This window comes from Typopeltis vanoorti, chromosome 11 (genome assembly GCF_054136105.1).
Source record: "Typopeltis vanoorti isolate ZY-2024b chromosome 11, IOZ_Tvanoo_1.0, whole genome shotgun sequence".
In the NCBI taxonomy this organism is placed as follows: Eukaryota; Metazoa; Arthropoda; class Arachnida; order Uropygi; family Thelyphonidae; genus Typopeltis; species Typopeltis vanoorti.
The window spans coordinates 100,829,685-100,856,800 of NC_143559.1; the positions used below are offsets into that span (position 1 = coordinate 100,829,685).

At 37.0% G+C, this 27,116-nt stretch overlaps 1 protein-coding gene across 1 annotated transcript in view; it reads right to left on the reverse strand.

Moving 5' to 3' along the window:
• Positions 1 to 27,116, reverse strand: part of LOC150101877 (serine/threonine-protein kinase ATR-like) — an 860,597-nt gene that overhangs the window by 332,284 nt on the left and 501,197 nt on the right. The window contains exons 31-33 of the mRNA XM_090399924.1: positions 26,264 to 26,352; positions 13,258 to 13,393; positions 1,426 to 1,568 (exon numbers count right to left, since the gene is read on the reverse strand). Of these exons, the coding sequence (XP_090256050.1) occupies positions 1,426 to 1,568; positions 13,258 to 13,393; positions 26,264 to 26,352 (368 nt within the window). The remainder of the gene's footprint in view (positions 1 to 1,425; positions 1,569 to 13,257; positions 13,394 to 26,263; positions 26,353 to 27,116) is intronic.

Below are 27,116 nucleotides of genomic sequence, written 5' to 3' on the forward strand. Positions count from 1 at the left end.
TTTGCAACCTTATTCCTAATGAAAAAAGCTTCCTTCAAATACAATTTGCTTTGCACAGCCTTTTGCCTTTTATCCTGTTGAGTACTACCATGTGATCCCTTTGCACACGATTCAAATATTTGGATTTGTATCCACTTTCTACTCGAAAGTGGATTCATCAGTTATACAAATTGCAACAAGCCGATTAATCTAAATTTGTATTTGTAATTTTCAGAAAAAATAGTATTTGTCTTTAGGATTTGGACGATGAAGCAGCATAAGATTTCAGATGTATTTCAAAGAACTTGGTGACCCTCTGTTAGGGCATTATGCAGGCTAGCTGAAGATACCATTCTATGTCTGTGATACACTCTTTGTTGAACTGCACTGCTGAAGAGGCTTTTTTCATCTGAAATTCTGCAGTCACATGAGAGGAAATAAACTTTAAGATATTTCAGAGGACTGTGATTAGAATAAACAGAACAAAGGAAAAACTGTATTCCTTTGTAGTCTAATGGTAGAGGGAAATGATGTTTTTATTTTACACTCCGTAATAATTCTGGTTAACTTCTCTGAATAAGAGCCAATGCAAGAAAGAAGGAAGTAAAATCTTCAACTTCCACATTGTCTGGAGTACACCAAGAGTGTGTGTCGGGGGGGGGGGGGAGATCATGATCATTTTGTAGAGGTTTTTTTTTTTTTTTTAATATATAGAGAGACAAAATAGAATTCTGTAGTTAATTCAACCTCATCATAAATATGACAGCAATCTAAGCGCTTAGTGATGAACAGTGCCTACTTTTTCATGTTTATAACAGTGTGAAGAGAGATGAAGATATCTGTTAGTATGGGTTTCTATAGATAGAGTTTTTAGTTTTCTAGAGAAATGGTCAAGTTTTAAAACCAAGAAAAGGAGACACCCATCTGACTCTTATTCAGCAGTAAATCTCATATTGAAGTATTGATTATTGAAGTGGTCTAATAACTTATTCATTATGAACATCAAAATTAAAATTTCACTCTGTGTGTGTGCATATGCATGAGTGCATGCATGTGAATATTGTGGTGAATATGGTACTGACCAGAGGTCATTTACCATAACTAATGTAAGAAATATTCAAATGCTCAAAACGCTTACCTTGATAACAACAAATACAAATGTTTTCTTTGTCCAGAAATCAATGCAAACACAACCATAATCTCCAATGATTGAATGGTTTGTTGATGTACATTTAACGAAAACTTTGAATGAGCATAACAAAAAACTATTTTCTAAAGATTTACTAACTAAAGATTTCACATATTTATATCTTTAAAAAAAACAGAATTTTGAAAAGATCTCCAGCATTAATGCAAAATATAGATCTATAAACTCAATAATGAAAAAAATGAGTTTATAAACCTATATTCATTTATTATGAAGTTTTTTTTTAAATAATTCCCCACCTAGAATGAAGTAATGGCAAAAGAACTTCTTGAACATCTACAGGAAACCTGTTCCAAAGGTGAGAGCCAGAACTACTTGAATCGCTAGTATCTGTACAACCATAGATCTGTAAAATTTCTTGAAGGGCATAAGATGAACAGTCCTGAAATATAGTATATAAAAATGACTATATATATATATATATATAGTTGATAAGAAATGTCTTAAAAAAACAGCTAAAATTTAAACTAAAATTCAACTTTTAGAATTAGAAAATTAGAATAGCACATATAAATTCATAGATATAAGCAACACGCAAAGTAAGACAAAAAACTTGGCAGACCAAAATCTAGAATCCTCACTAGAAGAGCACTTATGTTGCAACTAGAGATGCCTAAGAAACCAGTGTGCATAAGTCTACTGTTTCCAATATTTTGGAAAGTTTAACACATCCATCGATTTAAATTAAGCTGTTTTTTTAATGACAGCTGCAGATTCTAGGAAAAGTCTTTTACTTTTGAACTTGATGAAACTCCACCCCTGCCCCATATGATTCTGTGTGCATCTTCAATGCATCGTGTGCCAGACCTGACTGCCTGTAGTCATGATTAAAATTAAATTAAATATTTTTTTACCTTTGATGCTTGTAGACGCCGTATGGTCACTCCCATACCTCACTGTACCCACTTTCACAATGTGTACCCATTTTCTACTCTATCTATATGTTCACTGGAAGTGAACATATAGATAGAGTAGAAAGTGGGTACACATTTGCCGTATGGTCACTCCGATGCTCAGTAATGTGTCACACCAGGCCTCGCCATGTAGTCCTGTTGTCTGCTTTTCTGGAGACTTCAACTCTCTGAAGATTTGTTGCTCCACACACACACACACCATCCATCCATCTCATTGATGGTCTACCCCTTCCTCTTTTTCCAGAAACTTTACCTTCTATTACTGTTCTGAGCAGTCCTCCTTCCATCCTTTCAATGTGCCCAAAATATTTTAACTTTCATTTGTCAATATCCTTAAGGAGCCTTAAAGTTTATATAACACTGCTAAATTGGTTATGCCCTTTCCAAATGCTGTTTCTCCTAACTCTTGCCTCAAATCTATCCTGAAATGTTGGAAGACTGCCCAGTCCAAGTGATGTTTGTTTTCACTGGAGACGTTCAAGGTATTCAAGAGAGAGTCAATAATCTGTTATGGAAGTCAGATACACTCTCCCTATCCTCTTGTACTATCTTCTGGAGCTTCCAGAGGTTTGGTCTTACATTCTTTACTTTGGAGAACTGTGAGATCAGGATCTCCTTAAACTCACAGTAGTCTAGGGTCTCCTTCAAGATTGGCGATGAATAAAAATAGGTTTTGGCCTTTCCTACCAACTTACTGCGTAGCAGTACAAGAAGTTGGAAGTTTGACCATCGGCCAATCCTTCTCAGTTCTTCATAGTCGAAAAACATGATCACATCATTGGTCTCTTCCCCCCCCCGAGAATTGTGGGAATACTTGCCCAGGAATAATTGTTTGGAAAAACTCCGAATCATTTATTTTGGAGCTCGATGGGAGAGACATACTTGCACCTTAGTTTACAGTAAGATTTCTCAAATTTATCACAAACTTTCAATTGATCTTAATAAGTAACCTGATTGACTGACATGAATTCAATACCAACTCACTGTGTTCGACTGAGAAATCTTAATTAAAGCAATCAAACACATCCTGTCGGCTGCACCATTGTTAAAATGTTTCTATTTTATTATTATCTTATTAAAATATGTTATCAAATCTTAAAATATATCCTGTCTTCTGCGCCTTTGTAAAAACTATAGTTATCTCATTTAAACCTTTCTTCTTACCCTTTACTATACTTCTGATTTATGGCTGAAAATAATAAAGCTCAAGTGTGCAAAACTTACAGAACAAAGAAATCGCCTCTGGCTGGAGCCAATCTCTTTGTCTGACCTACTGGTGTTATTCTCAACCGAATTTGGAAAATTTATTTAGTTTCCAGCTGCACCATTAATATCTGTTATACAGATTTTGAAAACGCTTTTGACTTTGTAAAATGGAATAAGATGGAAGTAATGGAAAAGATTGGTATAGACTGGAAAGACAGAAGGCTAATCATTTCATTATATATGGTGAACAAACTGCCATGGTGAGAGACATATATGGTACAACAGAACCAGGCATCATTGGACGAGGAGTAAGACAAGGCTGTTCTCTGTCACCAATTTTGTTTAACATATATTCCGAAGCAATGTTAAAAGAAGCACTGGAGAATTCGGAATAAAGAATAAAGATTGGAGGTAGGCAGATATTTGCAATAATATATTCAGATGACAAGGCATTATTGTCAAATACTGAAACAGGACCTCAACATCAGTTGAACAGATTACTGGAATCCTGTATCAATCATGGACTGAAAATTAATATCAGAAAAACAAACGTAATGAAAATAGCAAGGAAAGAGGCAAATATGGATATCAGAATAAATGGGGAAAAATTGAATCAAGTAAAGAGATTTAAATATCTAGGAAGTGTTATTAGCAGTGATGGAAGATGTAAAAGCAAGAATAGTGATGGGAAGAGATGCCTTTAATAGAAAATGGAATTTATTCAGAAGTAAAATGGATAGAAACCTAAAGAAAAGACTAATAAAATGTTATGTGTGGAGTGTTGCCCTCCATGGAGCTGAAACTTGGACACTGAAGAAAGAAGAAATTAAGATTTTGGAAACCTTTGATGTGAATTTGGAGAAGGATGGAAAAAATCAAATGGACAGATAAAATAATGAATGAAGAGGTCTTAAAAAGAGTAGAAGAAGAAAGAATACTATTATGGAGGATAAAAAGAAGCAAGGGAAACTGGATCGGACATATTCTGAGAGGGAATGGAATCATCAGAGATGCCATCGAAGGAAAAATAGATGGAAAAAGACAAAGAGGAAGAGTAAGGAAAACAATGCTGAATGGAGACATGTACACAACCTTGAAAGAGAAGGCTCAAAACAGAAGAGAGTGGAAGGAAAGTTTCTGCTACTAAAAGAAGAACCTGCTCAATTGCAGAATACTCAAGAAGAAGAAGATCAAGTTCACCATGGAAAGTGAAAAAGATAACAAATTATCCTTTCTAGACATCCTTCTCTTCTGCTCACTATCAGGTAATTTAAATACATCTGTTTACAGAAAACCCACTTTCACTGGATGTCACATTCTCAAGCAATCTACTCATCATCCTTCTCGAAAGACAGGAATCATTAAATGTTTAATTCAACAAGCGAGAACTAATTGTTCAACTCCCCAGCAGTTACAGAAAGAACTTTCTACTATCAAACATTACATGAAGTTAAATGGTTTCTCTGAAAGGACCACACAACATCTGTTCGAATCCTACAAGCCAAACCAAAGCAACAAAGAATCTATATGTTGAGTTCCAATCCTATATATCTCCGGAATTTCAGAACCAATTTCAAGAATTCTGAAGAAATATGAAACAGCTACTTATATTCCTATCAATAAAATATCCACCTATTTCCTATCGTCTAAAGATAAATGCTCTATTATGTCTCTTCCTGGTGTATACCAAGTTCCATGTGACTGCCATCTTTCTTACTTTGGACAAATCGGACGATCTATTGAAAAAAAAGAATACAAAAACATCAATCTTATATTCTTCACAACAAATCTGATAAGTCTGGATTGGCATAATATGGAATAGATACAAACCACAACATTCTCTGGTCTAAAACTCGCCTTCTACACAGATGCCAATATAAATTCAAACGCCTATTCAAAGAGAGTGCTGAGTACTTCAACGCCTAACCTGAACTGAAATGACTGCATATCCATGTCAATTTTTTTTTTTTTTAATACCTTCTAGATACCATATCTGTCTAATGATATCTTTAATATGATTTTATAAATTAAGTTTTTTGTATGACATTGTGAACTTATACATGTAATTTAATTGTGCACTCTTATGTTTACATTTCTTCAGTGAAATGATATCATGATTAGTGATGTAACATCATGTGGCTCATTCTAATTTTGAATGATCAATTGTTTGTATTCTACCTTGTAAAAGACTGTTTCCTGTCAAGCCACTGATGATAGCAATATATTAAATAATCTTCTTGTGCTAATGTGTTGATAATTATTAATTTCATGTCACAAATTTAACTCATAAACAAAAAAAAAAAAAAATGAATAGGGTAGTCAGTTCAGAAAATAAAGGTTGGGAGACTAAAGGGATGCTGCAGTTTCTATATACTAATGACAGAAGTATCAGGAACAAGAGGTAGGATTTTTGGCATTAGTGCAATCTCTCCAAACATTAAAGACATTAGTGAGACTTGGCTAAAAGCAGAGGGAGTAGTTATAGGGATAGAATGTAAAGGGTTAAGTATTTTCATGGAAGATAGAATGGGAGGAGGAGTACTGCTGATGATAGTGGATGAATTGCAGCCAAAATGAATAGGAGATAGGTGGGAGGGTGGTTGTTCATTTCAAGTAGTCTGGTGTGAGATTAAGGCCAGTAAGACAAAATATACAGTTGTTGCATTAGACCAGGAAGTTCCACAGATGATCTGGAAGACATGCATCACCAAATTAGTACAATGAGTACAGGTCGAGTGATTATTATGGAGAACTTCAACTATGGTGATATAGACTGGAAGGAAGGAAGATCATGTGGCAGGAAGGAAATAGAATACACCTTCTAAGAGATAATTACTTAAGGCAGCATATGATGGAGGGGACTAGGGGAGGGAAAGTATTGGACCTGGTTATAGGATCAGAAGAGCTACCCATAACCAAGATGACAACATTACCTACAATTGGTGAAAGTGACTATGCGGTCTTGACTTGGGAAATTGTAAGACATGATGAATATTCTATCAAAAAGGGATATTTGTGGAACTACAAGGCAGGTGATTATGACAAACTTAGGAAGAAGTTTAAATCTGTGCCATGACATAAAACATTGCAGGGTAAGCATGTTAGTAGTGCATAGGATATAGCTAAGGGTAAATCTAAAGGAAGCAGTATTAAACTGTATACTAAGGGTAAGGAGGGTTAATTGGGCAGGAGTTAGATGGATGAGTAACATCATTAAGCACGAGCTGCAGAAGAAGAAAATGCTCTTTAGGTTTCACCTTGCTGCAACCTCACTAGGGTGATCAGCATGGTCACCCTAGTTAGGTTACTGCTTTAACCTATGTGAGAACAGAGGTGAATGAATTGGAGGTTCTTAGGATATTGCAGAATCTAATCGCAAAGTAAATACAGCTGTGGGAAGGAAGGCAAAATTAGATTATGAGAAAAATCTAGCCAAGGGCCACAGGAAAGTCCAAAGAGTTCTTTCATTATGTGACAAGTAAGACAAAGAATGACTATAGAAGATTAACCTTAATGAGTGATGATGGTAATGAGGAGACAGAAGTGGATAAAATAGTTGAGTAACTGAGTGACCACTTTGCAAGGGTATATCATCCTAGTGAGGTTACTGCTTTAACCTATGTCGGAACACAGGTGGATAAATTGAAGGTTCTTAGGATATTGCAGAATCTCAAAGTAAATCCAGCTGTGGGATTAGATGGGATATCAACTAGGGTTTTGTGAGAATGTGCAAGGAAACTGGCAATGCCTTTGACTATTATTATTATTATTATTTTATTATTATTATTCAGGGTGATGAGTCTTTTGACTCCAAGGAGTCAAAAGACTCATCGAGGGAGGTCCTTCCAAGACATAAAGTCTGTCAAGACTCACTGAGGGGAGGTCGCCCCCTGAGAAACACAAAGTCTATCATACCACTCTTTAAACTCACTGACCGTTCTTGCTCCCACCACTCCATCAGGCAATGCATTCCACGGCTCAACCACCCTCCACACAAAGAAACCACTCCTTACCCTCTTGCTCACAGTTTCCTTTTGTAACTTCCAGGGATGGCCTCTTGTCATCACTCCTTCCCGCTGATCAACCAAGGGAAAGAACTCCCCAGTGTCAACTCTGTAACCACCTCTCAACAGTTTAAAAGTCTCAATCATATCACCTCTCCTTCTTCTATCCACCAAACTCTGCAGTCCACATTCTCTCAGCCGATCCTCATAACTATCCTTGTACAGTCCTGAAACCATCTTTGTCATCCGTCTTTGTATCCTTTCCACAGTTAATTTATCCCCTTCAAATCCTGGGGACCAAATCTGAGAACAATAGTCCAAGTGTGGTCTGATCAGAGACTTATACAATGGAATGATAACCTTCTTATCTCTGCAGGTCAGTGTCCTTCTCATAATAGCAGCAATCCTCTGTGTTACCTTCACCACCTTTGCAATATGTCCCCTAAACTTCAGGTTTCTATCAATCATCAACCCCAGATCTCTTGTCTCCCCTACTTCCTCCAGTATAACTCCTCCCATAGAGTATGCAGCATCCCATCGATGTTTCCCAAACCTCAAGACCTTACATTTTGCTGCATTAAACTGACACCCCCATTCATTTGCCCATCTATCTAGCTTATTTAAATCCTCTTGCAGGGCTACCACATCTGCACTATTACTAATAACCCTTCCCAACTTCGCATCATCTGCAAACAACTGAATATCCCCCTGCAATCCACTGGCTATGTCATTGATATAAAGGTTAAACAATATAGGTCCTAGTACTGAGCCCTGTGGGACCCCACTTGTAACCCTCTGCCTCCTGGAAACTGCTCCACCATACACAACTCTCTGATACCTATCAGACAGCCAATCCTGAATCCAGTTGACCAATCTGACATCCAGACCCATGTGCTGCAACTTAAATATCAGCTTATCATGTGGCACCCTGTCAAATGCCTTCGCCAAGTCTAAGAAAATTGCAGTATATGCCTTTCCCTCATCTAATGTTCTTGTAACTTTATTATAAAAGGCTAGCATATTGCTAAAACAAGAGCGTCCTTTCACAAATCCATGTTGATTCTCATAGATAACATTACCCTCATCTGCCCAATGCTGTACACGGTCCTTCACTACTTTCTCCAAGATCTTAACAACTACTGATGACACACAGACTGGCCTATAATTAGACACTTCCAGTCTATTACTACCCTTATGCAATGGCACTATCTTACCTTCCTTCCATTCCCTGGGCACCTTTGCCAAAGCCAGACTTTCATTGAAAAGCCACGTTAAAGGTACTGTCAATTCCCTAGCACATTCTCTCAAAACTCGTGGCGAAATACCATCCAGTCCCACAGCTTTACTGACATCCAGAGTACTCAGTATCTGAAACACACTCTCCTCCTGTACCTCCAGACCTCGTACCAGTCCTATCCCTCTAGCATTAAAACTGACTCCTCTAGGATGAAATACTCCAATAAAGTGTTCATTGAACAATTCCACTATGTCCTCTGCATCAGTCACTCTATTCCCATTTTTATCCCACAATATCATTCTTCCACAGTCATTTCTCCTCCTACTGGCCACATAGCTAAAAAATTCCCTAGGATTTTCTTTGGATCTTAGGGCCAATCTCCTCTCATATTCCAGTTTCGCTTTCCTTACCACACTAGTCACTCTTCTGGCCTGTGTCTTATATTCCTCATGCATCTCTTCACCTATCTCCTTATATCTCTTCCATAGCATCTTTTTCGCATGCAATTCCTGTTTAATATTGTTTGTCATCCACTTTACTCCAAATTGCGTCCTCTTCTTCACTCGTGGTATACAACTTACCATTGCTGATAACAAATATTCTTTCACAATTTCCCATGCACTGGTGATATCCCGGCCTTCCAATTCCTCCCTCCATGAAACTTCCCGAAGTTGACGTCTAAGACTATTATAATCACCTGCCTTATAATTCCACATAAGTTCCCGTCTCTTTGATACTCCTGCATGTCTATTCATTTTCCAAGTCAACACCATATGGTCACTCTCTCCAACTGGTGGGAGAGACGTCAACTCAGTTATTATCAACTCTTCTGATGCTATAACCAAATCCAAAATTTTTGAACCTCTTGTTCCCTCTGTTACATGTTGCCTAAGACATTTGTCCCTCAAGAATTCTAGAAATTCCATTCCCCTATTGCTACATGCATCTTCCTCTCTCCAATTTATACTATTGAAGTTAAAATCTCCCATAACAATCATTCTTCTTGCACTTGCCAAACTTAGCTGTCTAAACATCTCCTGGTCCCCATCCTCTGTGCTCCTGGGTCTGTAGCAACACCCCACTAAATATCCTGTCTTGCCTACCTCTACCTCACACCATACGCTCTCAAAATCATTTGTCTCACTTCCTTCCAAATTCTCCACTCTTAGAGGACATAGGTCATCACTTATCATAAGCAGTACCCCACCACCACGCTTTCCCCTCCTATCCTGACGAAAAATGCTATACCCAGCGACTTCTATTCCTGTTGTTATATCCCCTTCTGTCAACCACGTCTCAGTGATCGCAATAATTTTTGGCCAGGCTGATGCTATCTGCGCCACCAATTCCTCTCCCTTATTCCGGAAACTCCTGGAATTAGTATACAGCATATAAATGCCATTGTTTCTATACCCAGCATTATCTCTTCTGGACTCCACTGGGCTCAGTGTTACCTGACATTGTCTCCCTTCTCCCAAGTATCCATTCCCACAAGAGGCCACCCCTGCTATCATCCTCCCTGGGACACACTGACTCGTTCAGAACAGCAATCTCTCCAGATGCCTACGTCCTTCCTCATTCAAATGTAAACGGTCTCTCGCATACAACTCCTCTCTTTCCTCAAACACACTCCAGGCATCCACGTATACCAGTCCTCTCTTGTCACACATTCTCGTTATTATGCCATTCAATATCACCGCTCTTCTGCTCAGCTCATCATTATCATACCTAGGCAACACGCACACTATTTTTCCTCTCTCTGTCTTCTTCCGTACAGTCTCAAGCAAAAATCTCATATCTCTCGCTGCCCGACTCACATTACCACTCAAGTCATTCGTTCCTACCATCACAATCATCTCATCCACCCTTTCACCTCTCTTAATTGCCATAGCCACCCTTTCTATTGTTCCTCCTGGCAAACACTCCTCACGCATCCTATCTTGAACACCACGGATCATTGAGTCGCCATACATTATACCTCTTACCATTCCCTCGCTCCTATTGTTTCCATTCTCTCCTCTTCTTTCATTCCCATACCTCTCTCTTCTACTGTTTCCATTCTCTCCTCTTCTAGCACTCCCATACATCTCTCTCATTCCCTCTCTCCTACTGTTTCCATTTTCTCCACTTCTAGCACTTCCATATCCCTCTCTCATTCTGTCTCTCCTACTACTGTTTCCATCCGCTCGTCTTCTAGCATTCCCATACCTCTCTCTCATTCTGTCTCTCCTACTACTGTTTCCATCCGCTCGTCTTCTAGCATTCCCATACCTCTCTCTCATTCCATCTCTCCTACCGTTTCCACTTGGCTAGGCCCTTTAATTTAAGTCTCAGCTCTGGTAGAGTTTCAAGGGAGTGGAAAAGAGGACAAAATAATTCCTTTGCATAAGGAAGGTTCTAAGACTGCAGACATTGATCAAAAAGAGAATTCAAGAATAGTTAGATAAAAATATGATACTGTATGAGGATCAACATGGCTTTGTGAAAGGTCAATTATGCCTTAGTAATTTACTAACTCTTCATAATGGAGTAACGGCTGAGTTGGATAAAGGAAATGGTTACAGAATGATTTTGTTGTATTTTGCAAAGGCATTTGACAGAACACCACATGGAACTCTGTTACTTAAATTAAAACAAATGGGGATGGATATGACACTGGTTAAGTGGATAAGAGAGTGGCTGCTGGAGATATATCAAAAATTGGTATATGGAGGAGCAGAACCAAGGTGAAAACAGGTGACTAATGGTGTGCCACAAGGTTCAATGCTGGTACTATTGTTGTTTAATTTGTGCATAAATGATATAGGAAATAACCTGAAAGGAAATATTCAGTTGTTTGCTGATAATGTGAAATTAGGTAGAGCAATGAGATGTGGAGAGCTTGCAGGACGATTTAAATAAGCTGTCAGTATGGGGCAAAAGTTAATGAGTGTCAGTTTAATTTAGAGAAATGTTATGTTATGCATTTGGGATAAATAGATTACAAGCCATGTATCACACTGCTGGCACTGTAGTCCAGGAACTAGATGAAGCTAGAGATATAGGAGTGGTGATAGACAGAGAGTTAAAGTTTAGAGGACATATTGCTAAGGTAGCCTATAAGATTACTTGGCTATTGAAGAACACATTAACATGTAGAGATAAGGAAGTTGTTATTCCTCTTTATAAGACCTTCATAATGACCACATCTGGATTACTGTGCTCAAATCTGGTCCCGTGGGTTTCTTGGGGAGATGAGGAAGCAGTCGAGAGGATTCAGAGGTGAGGGACCAAGATGGCGAGTGACTTGTGGAAAGTTCCCTATGAGAATAGATTGAAGCTATGTGGATTGCAGAAGTTGGTTGATAGGAGAAAAAGAGGGGATATGATAGAAACATTTAAGTTGCTTAAAGGGGTTTATAGGATAGATGCAGGGGAAATGTTTCAGCACTTGGCTAGAGGAATCAGAACAAGGAGTCATCCCTGGAAGTTGAATAAAGGTGTGGTTAGTAGGGGTGTGAGGACTAGATTTTTTTCTTGGTGAGTTGTGAATAAGTGGAATGGGTTGCCAGAGTCAGGTTGTGAGTGATTTGTCTGTTAATGGGTTCAAGGTGAGGTATGATAAATTGGGTCTTCCGCAGTGAGTCTTCGGTATAATAATAATAATACTTCTGCGATCAAGGAACAATGCTAATTATGTATCCCCTTCAAAAATGCTTTTACATTTTATTCAGAGATATTTTCCATGGGAAAAAAATAAATAATAAAAAGAAATATTAGTACCTTTTTTTTTTAAATTGTATTTTTGCATTACATTTCTGCACTGATCAAGACAAGTTCTCTGTTTATCAATCTTCAGTTATAACACTACCAGTATACAAAAAATATCATGGTTGTAATATATAGAATAAGTGTGCAAAATAGATGAGTATAATGTTCCTGACATCCTCAACAGGGCTCGAACACATCTTTCTCTCAGCTATGCAATATAAATAGAGATATACAATAACTCAACAGAGAGCCTATTTTCTATCGTCATGTTTCAGATGCAATTTTATGGCATTTGAGTCAAAAATAATTTGGCTCTTTTTTTTTCTGATATGTATATCAGAAAAAAAAAGAGCCAAATTATTTTTGATGAAGTTAAAGGCGTATTCTGGAGTCAAAAGAAATCACCCTCTATTCCAACCAGATGAATAACAGCATTAGCTACAATTTGCCAGATCCGCATAGCTCTGCTATTCAGTGCTGGCGTTCTCGCGAGATCACGCGCGTGCGCATAAATGTAGTTAGAACTGAAGCATGGCTCCAATTTGAATTTAACTGTTTATATTTTTTTTTTTTTTTAATTCAGAATGTAGTGAAAATCCTTCACTTGTCCCTAGGACAAATACTAGTTTAAGACTCCTTCAATTAGGCACTTTGTTATTAATTACATTATAAGGTAATCTGTATCTGCACCGAGCTTTCAATAATTAATCCAGATCCAAAATGTGTGAAAATTGCTTCTTAGCTCCAGTTTACTTAAGTATAAAGATTTGCAATTATATACTTAATATATATATATATGTGCACGCACATGCGCACACATTATTCAGCATTAGCCAAATTTGATGAAAAAGATATTTAGAAAATAAATTCATTAAGGAACAAATTATATAACTAAAGCTAAATATATCGACTTTTAAGTAAGAATGTGGTTAACAGTTAACAACAGTAGTATTATAATACCTGAATTCTACTGTCTTCAGCAGCAAGAAAAGAGCGTACTAATTCTTGGATCAAACCAAATGAAAAATTTTCTTCATCTATACTAAGAATTAAGGGAGTTTGAGTATCTTTTGGACTGAAGCTCTTTTCTTCCAGTCTAGAGAACAGAATAAGAAATATCACAACATGATAACAAAATGCATCAGAATTGTGAGCAAGAAAGAAAATATTCCGATTTCTGTGGATGAGGAACATGTTCAATTTTTATGTCTGGTATATATATTCCACATGGAGATAGTTTGTTGAACCATTATTTTATTAAGTTTAAATTGCTACTAGTTTTGCTTAAATTGTACTACACTTCTTCAGGATTAAAATAAAAAACTAACTGATATCAAATTGACTGAGTTAAGCAACAAGCAAATTAATAGTAGAAATAATATGGAATATTTGAAATAGACCAACAATGTTGCCTGCACATGATTCATGTTGCATTAAGAGGGTTAGCAGCATGATAGTGTCCAAGAATGTGTGCACCAGGTTTTTGAAGTAGGATCATGCATTGTTTCTTATTACACTGATTAAGGTTTTGTAAAAATTTCTGATGACTCTTTGAATGCTCTAATAAATGGCCTACACTGATTACAATTTCTTCATCAGAGTATTCATGAAACCATCTAATACCTAGAGATGGTCACAAATATCCATTTCAATAGTGGAACTGAACCCAGAGTCTGATGGATGAATAGCAGATATGCTATCCACTTGACCAACACTAATTTCATAATAATCTATACAAACAGCATTTTTTAAAAATCTGGCCTTTAAATACAAGATATTAAGCTAAGTTCTTTATTAAACAGATGATTTTATTCCTTAAAAAAAAAAAAAAAAAAAATCTGCTGTAAATTTTCGAGTCTTTATCAATCTCTAAATAACTGGCCTGACAAAATTTTCTATGAAAATCAGCAATAAAAAGACTGTTATATTCCCCTGAAGGATGTGTATATATAGGATAGTATGAGACTTTTAATATTTAAGTTTGCATTTCACTTTATATAATATATATACAGTAGAACTCGGTTATAACGAATTCCACAGGATCGCATATATTTGTTTGTAACAACTGTTATTCGTTATATCCAAGAAGGTCATAATTTTAGCGAATTAAAAATGTTTTCAGATTTTTCTCAACATAGGTATATTGGGTAACATAAATACATATGTGCATACATATATATAAAGAACAAAAATTTATTTTTAAAACTTCACATTTTTACATAAAAAATCATCAAGTGTGCTTTGCTTTGCACAAGACGCATATTTCATACGTTTGAAATTGTTCTTTATACCACTAAGATGCTTGAATGTGTCATCTGAACTTACAGATCACGATTCCATAAATCTTGTTAAAATATGTAAAGCACTTTCTGCTTCACACCAGGTAACGATTTTCTCATCATTGCTATTTTCTTACTCGGAGTCACTACGACTATTATCTTCTTCTGGTGTATGAGAGATTTGTTTTAAGATGTCAGCGTCTGTCGGTATACCCGAAGTTGTGACGCCATTATCAATGTCTATAAAATTATCAATCTCTGTGCACGTTTCAAAATTGTTCGAGTTTCGTGCTTTTAACCACGCTGATAACGGTAAGTTATCCTCTTCATCTTCTTCACATTCGCACTCGTATTCTGCAAGACCGGCTTTCTTAAAACAGTTTTGTATCGTAGACAATGACACCAAATTCCAAGCATCACTCATTAAATGTATTGCGCGAAGTACACTGATCTTCGAGTCGTAAGCATAAGCATTTTCCTCCGCAGATTTTTCTCTGCGTTCTATCAATTCCAAGACGAACAGATGACGAAAATGGGATTTAAAACATCTAATTACGCCATGATCAAATGGTTGCAAGACAGACATCACATTTGGTGGCAAAAAAACAAGTTTTATGTTTGTTAAATTAGCCACTACAGGATGGGCAGGACAGTTGACTATCAATAACAAAATTTTCTGGTTTTCACTGCGAAGATTTTTATCCCACTAGCGAATTTCATTTTCGAAAATTGAAGAGGTCATCCAGGCCTTCTTATTCACTGTATAATCAAAGGGAAATTTCTTTATGTTTTTAAAGCACTAGGCTTTGCCGATTTTCCAATTACAAGAAGCTTTCTTTTATCGCTATCGTTCATGTTTGCACAAACTAAATATGTGAGTCTATTTTTGATAAGTTTTCCGCCAATGCACTTTTTGTTTTTAAATTGAAAAGTTTTATCAGGCGTTAAATTATAAAAAACCCATGCTTTTTATAATTTATAATTAATTTTATAATTAATCTTCTTGCGGCCACGTCCACAAGAAGATGTGTGCACATCTCCTTGCGGACATGGCCCTTCCCTTAACGCATAGCATTATACATGTCTATAAGGAGATGTGCTTTGCATTATGGGAAATACTAGGGCAAGGAGTGATGAGAGCTTCGTCCACCTTTACCACGATTTGCCTCAGCCCTGAAGATACTTCAGGCACAAACTTTGCTTGCTTACACTTGGATAAAGGATTAAACTAAATTTATTATAGTCTAACCAAGTGGGGAAAAAACCTCCAATATCTTTCTCTAAAACCAGAGTAATTTAATAATAAGATTAGACACCTTTTGGTAACTCGTATAGGTAAAGATGACTTCTCCATTGCTTCCACTTTAGTATCACCACATCTTGGTCTGGCTCCCACTGATGATACCTCAATAAAGGTCGAAACCTAACTGGGTAGTGGCCATTCCCTTAATGCATAGCATTATACATGTCCGCAAGGAGATGTGCTTGGCATTATGGGAAATACTAAGACAAGGAGTGATGAGATCTTCATTCACCTTTACCAGGAGTTGCCTCAGCCCTGAAGAAACTTCAGGCGCAAACTTTGTTTGCTAACCCTTGGATAAAGGATTAAACTAAATTTATTATAGTCTAACCAAGTGGGGAAAAACTTCCAACATTTCTTCTAACAGTTGTGTATATATCCAATCTCTTCCAAATTATATTAAAATAACATTCAAGGCTTACAAAAATTATATAGAATTTTATTCAACTCCAATGTATTTCATCCAACATTACATGGATATCATCAGGGAGAGCAGCACTTAACTATATTCAAAACAAGAATCATAATAATGAGTATAAATCATGTGTATATTAGCTCATGTCTTGGTCGCAGCTGAAGTATGTGATATTACACTATTAGAGTTGAAAGAACATCTATAGAAAATTGTGTAAATAAAAATTAATTTAAAATAATTATTAATTAAAAAAAACAACTAAAGAACACTTAATAGTAATTCCTTCCCAAAACTTGAATAATGGCATGCAGTCTGATCAGTTCAGGTCCAGATGATTTTGTATTGTTTCATACATTTCAAGGAAAGGAAGGTTCAAATTTGAACTTGCTAGAATGAAATAGTTTTGTCTTGTTCCAAAGAACTCTGTGCCCAGTGCCAATTGCATGAGAAGCAAGACCGGACTAGTCAGATTCCAAAAATTTAACATATCTTGATGTTCTTCAATTCTAATCAATACAAAATGACCAGTCTGTCCAAAAAAAGGAAAGATGGCATGTGCAAGATACCTGATAAGGAAAGAGGTGATAATGTATTCTTTGCTGATAGTAGGAAGGAAGGCAGTTTCCGAGCTGGTTTGAAGGAAGCATACAAATTGAATTTATGAAGAATCCATGCTATTTGTTCCAAGGTTCCTTTAAAGTAGGGTATTGATTGTAGTCTTGTAAAAGGATGATTAATATTATTATCTGAGACTTCCAAGGAGTCAAGGACTCATCTAGGGAGGCTATAAGTCACCCAATCCATCTGTCATACCTGCCCTAAAATTCATTTATACTAGATGCACTCATCATCATCATCATCAAATTCCTGCCATGTACCCTCAAGGGGTGTACAGGATATAACAATACTATATGAAAAAATTACATCATTACTAATTTCCTATCTACAATTTTCCTCCAAATCAGTCTGTTACTTGTCAAGACTCCAACATTATCAGATCTTATATTTCTATCATCTAAGGCACATTGTACCGTATCAATCCACCTATATCTTGGTCTTCCTCTGGGTCGTTTTCCTGCCAACCTGGCAGAGAACACTTGTTTTGCTAATCTTTCCTCACCCATTCTATTTAAGTGACCATACCACCTGAGATTAGCTCTGCTAACGCATTCCTGGATGCTGACAATGTAAAGTTCTTTCCTAATATCCTCATTTTTAATATGATATTGCCATTGATGCCATCTGTTCACACCTCTAATCTTTCTCAGGACTCTCATATCTGCGGTCTCTAGTCTTTGGTCAAGTGTTTTACTTCTGACGCAGCTCTCAGATCCATAAGTTAAAACTAGCTTGAACACTGTCATACAGCTAATTTAGTGTTCCGACTAATTTCTCTCTTATTCCATATGAATTTATTCAATTGACTTCCCACCATACCAGCTTTGCTGATTCTGTTGTCTATTTCTATATTTAATTTACCATCTTCAGTAAAAATCGTGCCTAAGTAGCTGAAATGTTTTACTTGTTCCACAGGTTCTCCATTCACAACACAGTTGACATTTTCAATGATTTTGCCTATTTTCATTGTCTTTGTCTTTTTATTGCAGACCTTCATACAATATCTATTACAACAGTTATTCAATTTAGTCAGAGAATCTTGCAGACTTGTAGCGGATTTATTTAGAAGTATAACATCATCCGCATAAAGCAAAGAGCTGACATTAACATATCCAATTTTGATATTAGGTTTAATACCACTTTCCTTCATAATGTGATCCATATAGATAATGAATAACAGAGGGGATAATGCACATCCTTGTCTCACACCAGATTTAACATTAAGCCATCTTCCTGTACTTCCTTCAATTCTAACTGCTGACTTACAAATCAAATAAAGACTAAGTATTGCTTGATATAATGCTCCATTGACACCATATAACTGCAGCGTATTGAATAGCTTCTCTCTTGGCACCTTGTCATATGCCTTTTCCAAATCGACAAAATTTAAATACAGATCTTTGTTATATTCCCATGCTTTCTCGACTATTCATCGTAAAGTGAAGATCTGATCCTGACAGCCTCTATTTGGCCTGAATCCAGCTTGTTCTTCACCAAGCTTTTCTTCCATAATTCTTCTCAACCGTTTCTCAAATATACTTGCATAAATCTTGCCTGGAACACTCAGTAGGGAAATACCTCTGTAATTCTCACATTCAGTTTTATTTCCCTTTTTATATATGGGTACTATGAGAGCTCTACTCCAATCATCGGGAATTCGTTCCTCTGTCCAGGCTTTCTGAACTATGCAGTGCAGCCACTGTAACACTTTTATACCACCATACTTCAGCATTTCTGGTCGAATATCACCTACTCCTGCTGCCTTTCCACATTTCAAGCCTTTGATGGCTTTTTCTAGTTCAAGTATGGATATGTATTCCTGACTGCATGCCTGGTCAGTGCTTTTTATCACTGTGCTGTCATCACTGCTTGTTTCATTTAGCAGTTTTTCAAAGTAATTACTCCATACTTCAGATATATTTTTCTCCTGTTTTCATGTCACCTTTATCATCTCTAACTCCTTTTACAGCATTCTTGCCTCCATTCCTAAGCTTCTTCAACAACCTCCAGAATATTTTGCCACCTTCTTGCTATTTATTTTCTATATTCTTGCCAAAGTCCACCCATGACTTTTGTTTAGCTAGTTTTACACACTGTTTAGCTTTCTTACATTTGTCTCTGTATTCTGTAAGAGTAAAAGCTGACTTATTTGCCAGGAACTTTTGATATGCTTTCTTCTTTTCCTTCACTGCCTCTTTAACTTCCTGTGTCCACCAGGGAGTTCTGATTTTTTTATCCTTGCACACAACCTCACCACATGCCTCTCTGGCAGAATCAATCAATGTTTTCTTCAGAGTTTGCCACTGTATCTCCAAGGTTTGATTCCTGTTCTCAAAGTCTTTCCTTTTCTTTTCAATAATCTTTCTGTATTTTAGTCTACAGTTCACATCTGAGAGCTGCTCCACTTTTATTCGCTTTAAAATTTTCTTACATGTTATTCTTTTCAATATGAAATTCAATTTTATCCTGCTCAAGACTAAATAGTGATCGCTTAAAATTTCAAATCCTCTGTATACTCTGGTGTCCTGCACCAGGGAGAAAACATCACTATCAACAATAACATAATCAATGAGACTTTTATTATTCCTTGCCTCTTCTCTCCATGTGAATTTGTGCACATTTTTATGTTGGAACATTGTGTTAGTAATAACCAGTCCATGTCCTGAGCAGAAATCCAACAGATATTTGCCATTATTATTAGCTTTGCTCTTTTCTCCAAATTTTCCCAAAATATTATTGTATGTCTCACAATCATTTCCTACTCTGCTATTTAGATCCCCAACAAGGACCAACTTTTCCTTTTTCATTGTGTCAGTTGCTTTTTCTAAAGCGTCAAAAAATTCCTCCACTTCTACCTTAGTAGAACCTTCTGTGGGACCATAGGCACAAATAAGTCTCATTGTCCAGTTCCCCATTCTCATATTTGCCCACATTACTCTACTTGATACTGACTGCCATTCAAGAAGATTAGCCTCGTATTTTGTGTTGAATACTATGGCTACTCCTTCTTTTCCTTGATTGTCATTGCCTGAATATAACATTTTGTATTTATTGCTCAGAAAGATCTCACCAGTTTTGGTCTTTTTTGTTTCAGTCACCCCTATTATGTCGATTTGGTACTTATCTAATTCCTCAGCTAGCTCCATTTCTTTGCCATTCAGGCTTCTTACGTTGATAGTACCGATCTTTAACTCTGGTGATATTGAGTGGGGTTTGTTTTCAGATTTGTTCCAGTAGCTGACTTTTCGCTGTTCGCCCTGGTTCCCTGGCGAAAACAACAGGGGCCTTGTTTAGCCGGGCGACGCCCCAGCCGGCATGAAATTTTGTCATGTCGTACCATCATTTTTTATTTTGGTTTAATCAATAAGAATACAATTTGGTCGGCTAAATCCCAAATTGCCAGCCCATCCTCGTTCGTTCAGTATCAAAGTAGATACCCAACAGGGTGCACCACGAGAAGGTGAGGATTGGACATTAGGTCAGAAGCCCTGGTCGGTTCTCCGCATTCCTTTAAAGGCTATGTGGAGGTCTCCTCTCAGTTATACAGCTTTGACCCTTAAGCACACTAGATGCACTCACTACCCCTAAAGGCAAACTACTCCACTCGCTCACTGCTCTATGAGAGGAAAAACCTAGCTCTTACCCCATTCTTCACTATGAACAAATGTCCATGGATGCCCCTGTGTTCTCTTCCCACCTTCCATATAACAAAAAATTCCATCAGACAATATCCTATAATATCCATTCAAAAGTTTATAGAGCTCAATCATATCACCACTCTTTCTTCTGTTAACCAGTCTGTAATTTTCACATACTTGAAATCTGTCCTCATTATCTAGATCCCGTAATCCAGATATAATCTTTGTAACTCTTCTTTGCACCCTTTCCACAACTTTGTGTATTGAAATTCTTTTCACATTGTCTGGTAGAAGAATAATAATTATCAATAATTTTTTAAATGGTAGATTTTTTGTATCCATTACATATCAGATTGCTTTTAATTTTATTCAGTTTCTAACAAAAGGGAATCAGAAGAGCAGATTGTATGAGCTCTATGTACAAGATTCTTGATAATACACATTTGATATGGTGGTGGGAAGACAAGTGAATGTATCTGCCAGTAATGGTTGGCTTCCAAAAAAACTGAAAACTTATCCAAATTATATTAAAGTATCCAAAAAGAGTGGTTATTGGATTCACATTCAATAATGAACGTGATATGGTGGTATAAGGAGTTTATTTTCTCTAGGAGCTGAAGTAAACTGGACTTAGAGTGGGCCCAGACTGGAAATCATCTGAACCTGAATCGATCAGACTCCATACCAATATGAAAGTTTTGGAAAATGATCACTATTAACTGTACATAAGTTTCTGTTTTTTTAATTACTCTTATTTTAAATTATTTTTTTTTTAGCTATGCAAATTTCTACAATTGTTCCTTTGAACTCTAATAATATAATATCATGTACTTCAGCTGTGACCGAAACACAAGCTAATACACGCATGATTGATGACTCATTATTGTCACTCATGTTTTGAACGCAGTTAACGGCCTCCTACCTGATACTGTCCATGTAACATTGAATGAAATATGTTGGACTTTTTGAATAAAATTGTTACATGTGCAATATGTAAGTGATTTTAAAATATCTAGTGTTCATGTTCCATTAAAACTATTTAATCTCTTCCCAAAAAGAGAAGATAAAAGTCTGCCATCCAACTACCAACCAATTGCCAATACCTCAATGCTTACCAAAATAAATGAGAAAGTTATTAACAGTCGATTTCTCTTATTACCTACAGGCACATGAGTTAATAAACAACCACCAATTTGCATTCCACTGTTCAAGGTCCATGGCTGAGCTCTGCCTGCATTATCTGTCACTCTATACATGCCATGCAGAGGTTTGAAAAAGCATGTACTCTCACTCTTGACATGTCCAGTGCATCAAGATCTGATAATCAAATTGTCATCCATTGGTCTACTTGCCACTCTCATTGATTAGGTAGTCAGATTTCTCTCTGGTCATTTAAAGAATATCGTGGTGGATTGCTCCATCTCTTTGAGCTTCACCACCAATGCAGGACTGACTCAAGGCTTTCTTTTCTATCATCTGCTTTCTTTCTAGCATACATAAATTACCTGCTTTCAATACTACCAATCCTATTCACAGTTTTTCCGATGAAAATATGCCCCATTTATCATTTAACAAGCCATGCAGTACTCAGACATCCCAAGCTTTAAGATCATCTTTAACCAGTGCCTTAGACACTGATCTCCATACATCATTGAACAAGCTGAGGACAATATGGTCAACTTCAATACCACCAAAATGCAGTTTTGCCTTTTTTCTCACAAAAGGAATCTCAACTCATCTACTCTTACCTTCAGCAATACATAAATCACCAAACAGGATTGCATTTCTCAGTTTGGACTAACATTTATTTCCAGCCTCTCCTAGCATAAACACATCACATTTCTTACTCAGAATCTGAAAAACTCTTCTGCTCAGGATGCTATTTGTTACCGGCCCATCTGCTATCTCTATGTAATCCCAAATGTACCCATCCTTAGAATACTGCTCATGTTTTAGTTAGTGTACCTAAAACCTTTCTAAGCATGCTTGATGCTATCCATAGGCAGGTAGGTATTCTTACCACAGAGATCAGCTATAGTTCAATGTCCAATGTTGAAAGCCACTCTAGTGCCTCCTTTAACACTTCATGTATCTCCTGCAGGTCACCATGGAAACAGCAAAGGGACAGTCACAGTAATGACTATTTGTCATATTTATGTAGGAGGTAGCCACATCTGCCCTGGTTCACCCTGATTCTGTTGATAGTTGTCCACAGTCTTCTAGGAAGGTTGAAGCTGGGCTGGCAGCTGCAGGGGTCTATCACAAGAGAACCATTTGTTGGCAAGTTCATAGTCCATTGTTGGCTCCACATGTTGTGAATCGAAGGTGCTGGGCCAAAAAAAAAAAAGACTCTGGTTATGTCCCAAATGGGTACCTTGACTTCAACCAGGTTCTAGGGGGATTTATAAGAGTTGAATGGAGAAGCAATAAGGAGTTATTTGTAATTTTCTCCATTCTTTTAGTGAAGCCTGTCTTCTTCGTATATTTGGTGGAGCTATGTTGGAAAGCACTGGTAGCCATGGCAGAGGGGATAGATTTCAAGGTCCCACTAATCATGTGCATGGTTATGTTCAGTTGGAAGTCAATAATGTTTGTGTGAGCACTTCTTTCCCTGACTGGTGCACAGTACTCTGCAGCAGAGTAAACAAGGACCAGGTTCAAGATCCTAAGTACCTCGGTTCTGCAACCCAGCTAGTTCCACTTAGTCTTCAGATGATGTTGTTTCTCGTTTTTATTTTGTTTTTTACTTTATAAATGTGATTTCTGTAGGTCAGACTTTTATCCAGATTCACTCCTAAGTATTGTGGATGAGGATCATGCTTGACTGCTGCCACAGAAAATTAGATTGAGTTGGCAGTTTGTCTCTTTGTTGTTAAAATGGAAAGGTGTGGACACTGTTTTGGTACAGTTTGGCATTAAGTGCCACTGCTCGAAATATTCTAAAGAATCTCTAAATCTGTGTTCAAGGTGTCCTCCAGAGGGTCAAAAGAAGGCGATTGGTGAAGTATTAGCATATCATCAGCATACATATATTTGCTTGATCTTGTTGAGGAAATGTCCACGTTATAGATGTTAAAAAGAGTTGGAGCCAAAACAGAGTCCTGGGGGGGGAGAGCCATTCGGAAGGAATATGGATCTACTTCTCCTTCCTCATATGGACCCGAATTTTTCTGTTTGTGAGCATGGATTCTAGGAAGAAATTTCTCTTCTATCCATAGAAGAGAAATTTAATCAAAGGTAATACCTCTCTTTATAGCTTCAAGCTCTATCTCACAGATGCAATGTTTCAGCACTATCTGTTTTGCAGGTAGTTGCATCACTGCTTGATTGAACTGGGAGACATCATTTTTCTGTTGGGCCTGTTAAAAAGAAAGCAGCAGCTGTCCAGTATCTCTTTTCATTGTAACTGCAAACACATCAAACCTGCTTCTCCTATTCCTCTTTTTACTCTATCTACCTTCTACCTCTGTTCTCTGGAACAACCTTCCTCATGAAGTACACCCTCTGTCCAAAATGAAACCGAACTTTTGATTGAAAATAAAACACAGGCCAATTATAATTATTCAAATAATTTATTACAATCAATATACTCTCCCTCAGCTTGGATACAGCATTTGGCACAGTCAATTAACTTGTTAAATGAGTTTTTTATATCGGTTTTTGGGATACTGCTGCTTGAACATTTTCAATGGTATTGTATCGCTCTCCTTTCATTGGCAAATGAAGTCAGGGGAAGAGAAAGAAGTCACAGGGTGCTAAATCAGGTGAATACGGCGATCACTCGCCATATTCATCTGATTTAGCACCATTCATGTATTCACTCACAATGTTCGAATGATGAGATGGTGCATTATCGTGCAGAAGTGACCAGCTTCCTTCATCATGATATTCATGCCATACGTGACAAATTCTCGCTATCAATTACTTCAAAACTTCAAGATAAAACTCACCATTGACCGTTTGGCCAGGCGGAACGAATTCTTTGTGGATAATGCCCTTGAATCGTAGAAACAAATCAGCATTGTCTTTACTTTTGACTTCTCCAAGCGAAATTTTTAGATGCCCCTCTTCTGGTGGTCTCCACTCAGCACTCTGGCGCTTTGATTCAGGCTCATACTCAAAACACCACGTTTCGTCACTAGTAACAATCATTTCAAGGAAGTTTGATTCCTTACGAGCGGTTTTAATGGAGGTCATTGAAGTGTTCAATTCCTACATTTTTTGGTCATCGTCAACTTGTGGGGAACAAATCACGAATTCAATTTACAAAGGCCCAAACAATCGGTCAAAATGTTGTGCACAGTTGATTTTGAATTCTCCAATTCATCTTCAATCAATCTCACAGACGATTTCGGGTTTTCTTTGATTAAATCATGCAATTTTTGGATGTTAACTTTGCTCAGTCCAGTTTTTGGATGGCCCGGCTTTCAAGCGTCTCACGACCACTTTGAAATCGCTTTAAACCACTCATAAACTTCAGTGTGGGATAAGCATTCATCTCCGTATGCTTTTTGAAGCATTCGAGCTTCGGTAAAACTTTTATCAAATTTAACAAAAGTCAATAGCAGGTCTCTGTTTGAAACTCATTTTCCGACCATTTGTCAAAACACACTGTCTCTCTTGGCACTATAACTCGGCTTCTAATGAAACAAATGTCATAAACATTGACACAACACTAAAGAAGGTTGTCACTTTCGACAACAAAAAGATACAACAGGTGGCGCCACTAATTTCTTCTATTTTCGAAAAGTTTGGTTTCTTTTTGGACAGAGGATGTATTTTGAGCAACTACAACCTACAATTCTTCCAGAAAAATGTACATAAACTTCTTTTCCACTCTAGACCTATCATACCCCACACATGGCACTGATGTGTTATTGGTTCATCTACTTCAAAAAAGATATGATCTAGTATCCAAGGAGATGAGGAGACAATTAAAAAGATTCAGCAGTAGGTAACCAAAATGATAACTGGGCTATGGAATGCTGTACATGAGGACAGATTGAGGGATTATGATCTTCATAGTTTAATGAATAGGCAGAGGAGATAGGAGATATGAAAAAAACGAAGAGGATCTTACAAGAAAGACAAGCAATATTTTGTAGCTTGTGGATGGTGGAGGTAGAGCACAGGGTCATCCCTGGAAGCCACATAGAAGTGCTGTTAGCATGATGTCTAGGAAGCATATGAGGTGTAGGTTATTCTTGTAGTGTGTTGGGGTGTATATGGAAGGGGCTACTGCAGCCCATTCCATATACTCCTTGAATGTGTTCAAGGAGAGATATAGATAATTAATATATTATACTGTTAATAACAGTTAATGTATGTAGTTTATTGCCTATGATATTTCTTTCTTGTTACATAGACATCATCAGGGAAAAGTTGGTTGACCTCACAAGATATGAATCATGTAATACTCATTTACTTTCTGCATCTCAGTCACTGTAGAGTAACAGGAGAATACACTATTATGTTGTATGCTTTTGCTCAGTACAAGTCAGCAGGTAACAGTACTTTTTTCATTTTTTCCATGATTTCGAGAAAATATTATCAATGCAGCATTCTTGTAAGACAACAGTATACATCAAATGTTAATTTTGTTGAAAATACATAATAATAAATGTATTGTATGGAGTAGAAAAAAAAAAACCACCTAAAATGCTAAATAAATTCATAGTATTTTCTAAAATAGAGGAAAACATAACAAAATAACCTGCCAGGGTCTACTGCTCCAATTTCTCCTAAACATTCTGCTAAAGTAATCCTGGCACGAGCATCAGTCTCCCTGCATCCTGACATTATCTACAAATAATTATGCCAAGATCAAATAAAATGTATTTCAATTTGTATACAAGTGTATATGAAATTAATATAAAATATCTTAAAGATTATATAAAATATACCAAATGATAACAGACCAAAAGCTAACGCAGGAAATTCATTTTATCTGCTGCATGAGGAATAAATATGCTCAATTTGAATGTTCACTCCACTTCAAGTAAACATCATTACATCAATAATGAGTTTAGTTTAATCCTTTATCCAAGTGTGAGCAAACAAAGTTTGCAGCTGAAAGTGTCTTCAGGACTGGGATAAGGTAGTACAACACCAGGTAACTCGTTGCAAAGGTGGAGAAAGGTCTCATCACTCTTATCTCGGTATCTCCCATAATGCAAAGCACATCTCCTTGCAGATATGTGTAATGCATTAAGGCAAGGGCCACCATACCGGTTTCGACCTTTATTGAGGTCTCAGTAGTGGGAGCCAGGCCCAGTAGTGGAGACACCAAAGCAGAAGCAATGAGAGGTCATCCCAAGCTATAGGAGTTGCCAAAGGGTGTACAACCTTATTATTAAATTACTCCAGATTCAGAGAAAGATGTTTAGAGTTTATTTTGCACTTGATTAGACTATAATGAGTTTAGTTTAATCCTTTATCCAAGTGTGAGCAAACAAAGTTTGCACCTGAAAGTGTCTTTAATAATAAGGTTCTACATCCTTTGGCAACTCCTATAGGTTGGGATGACCTCTCATTGCTTCTGCCTTGGTGTCTCCACTACTGGGCCT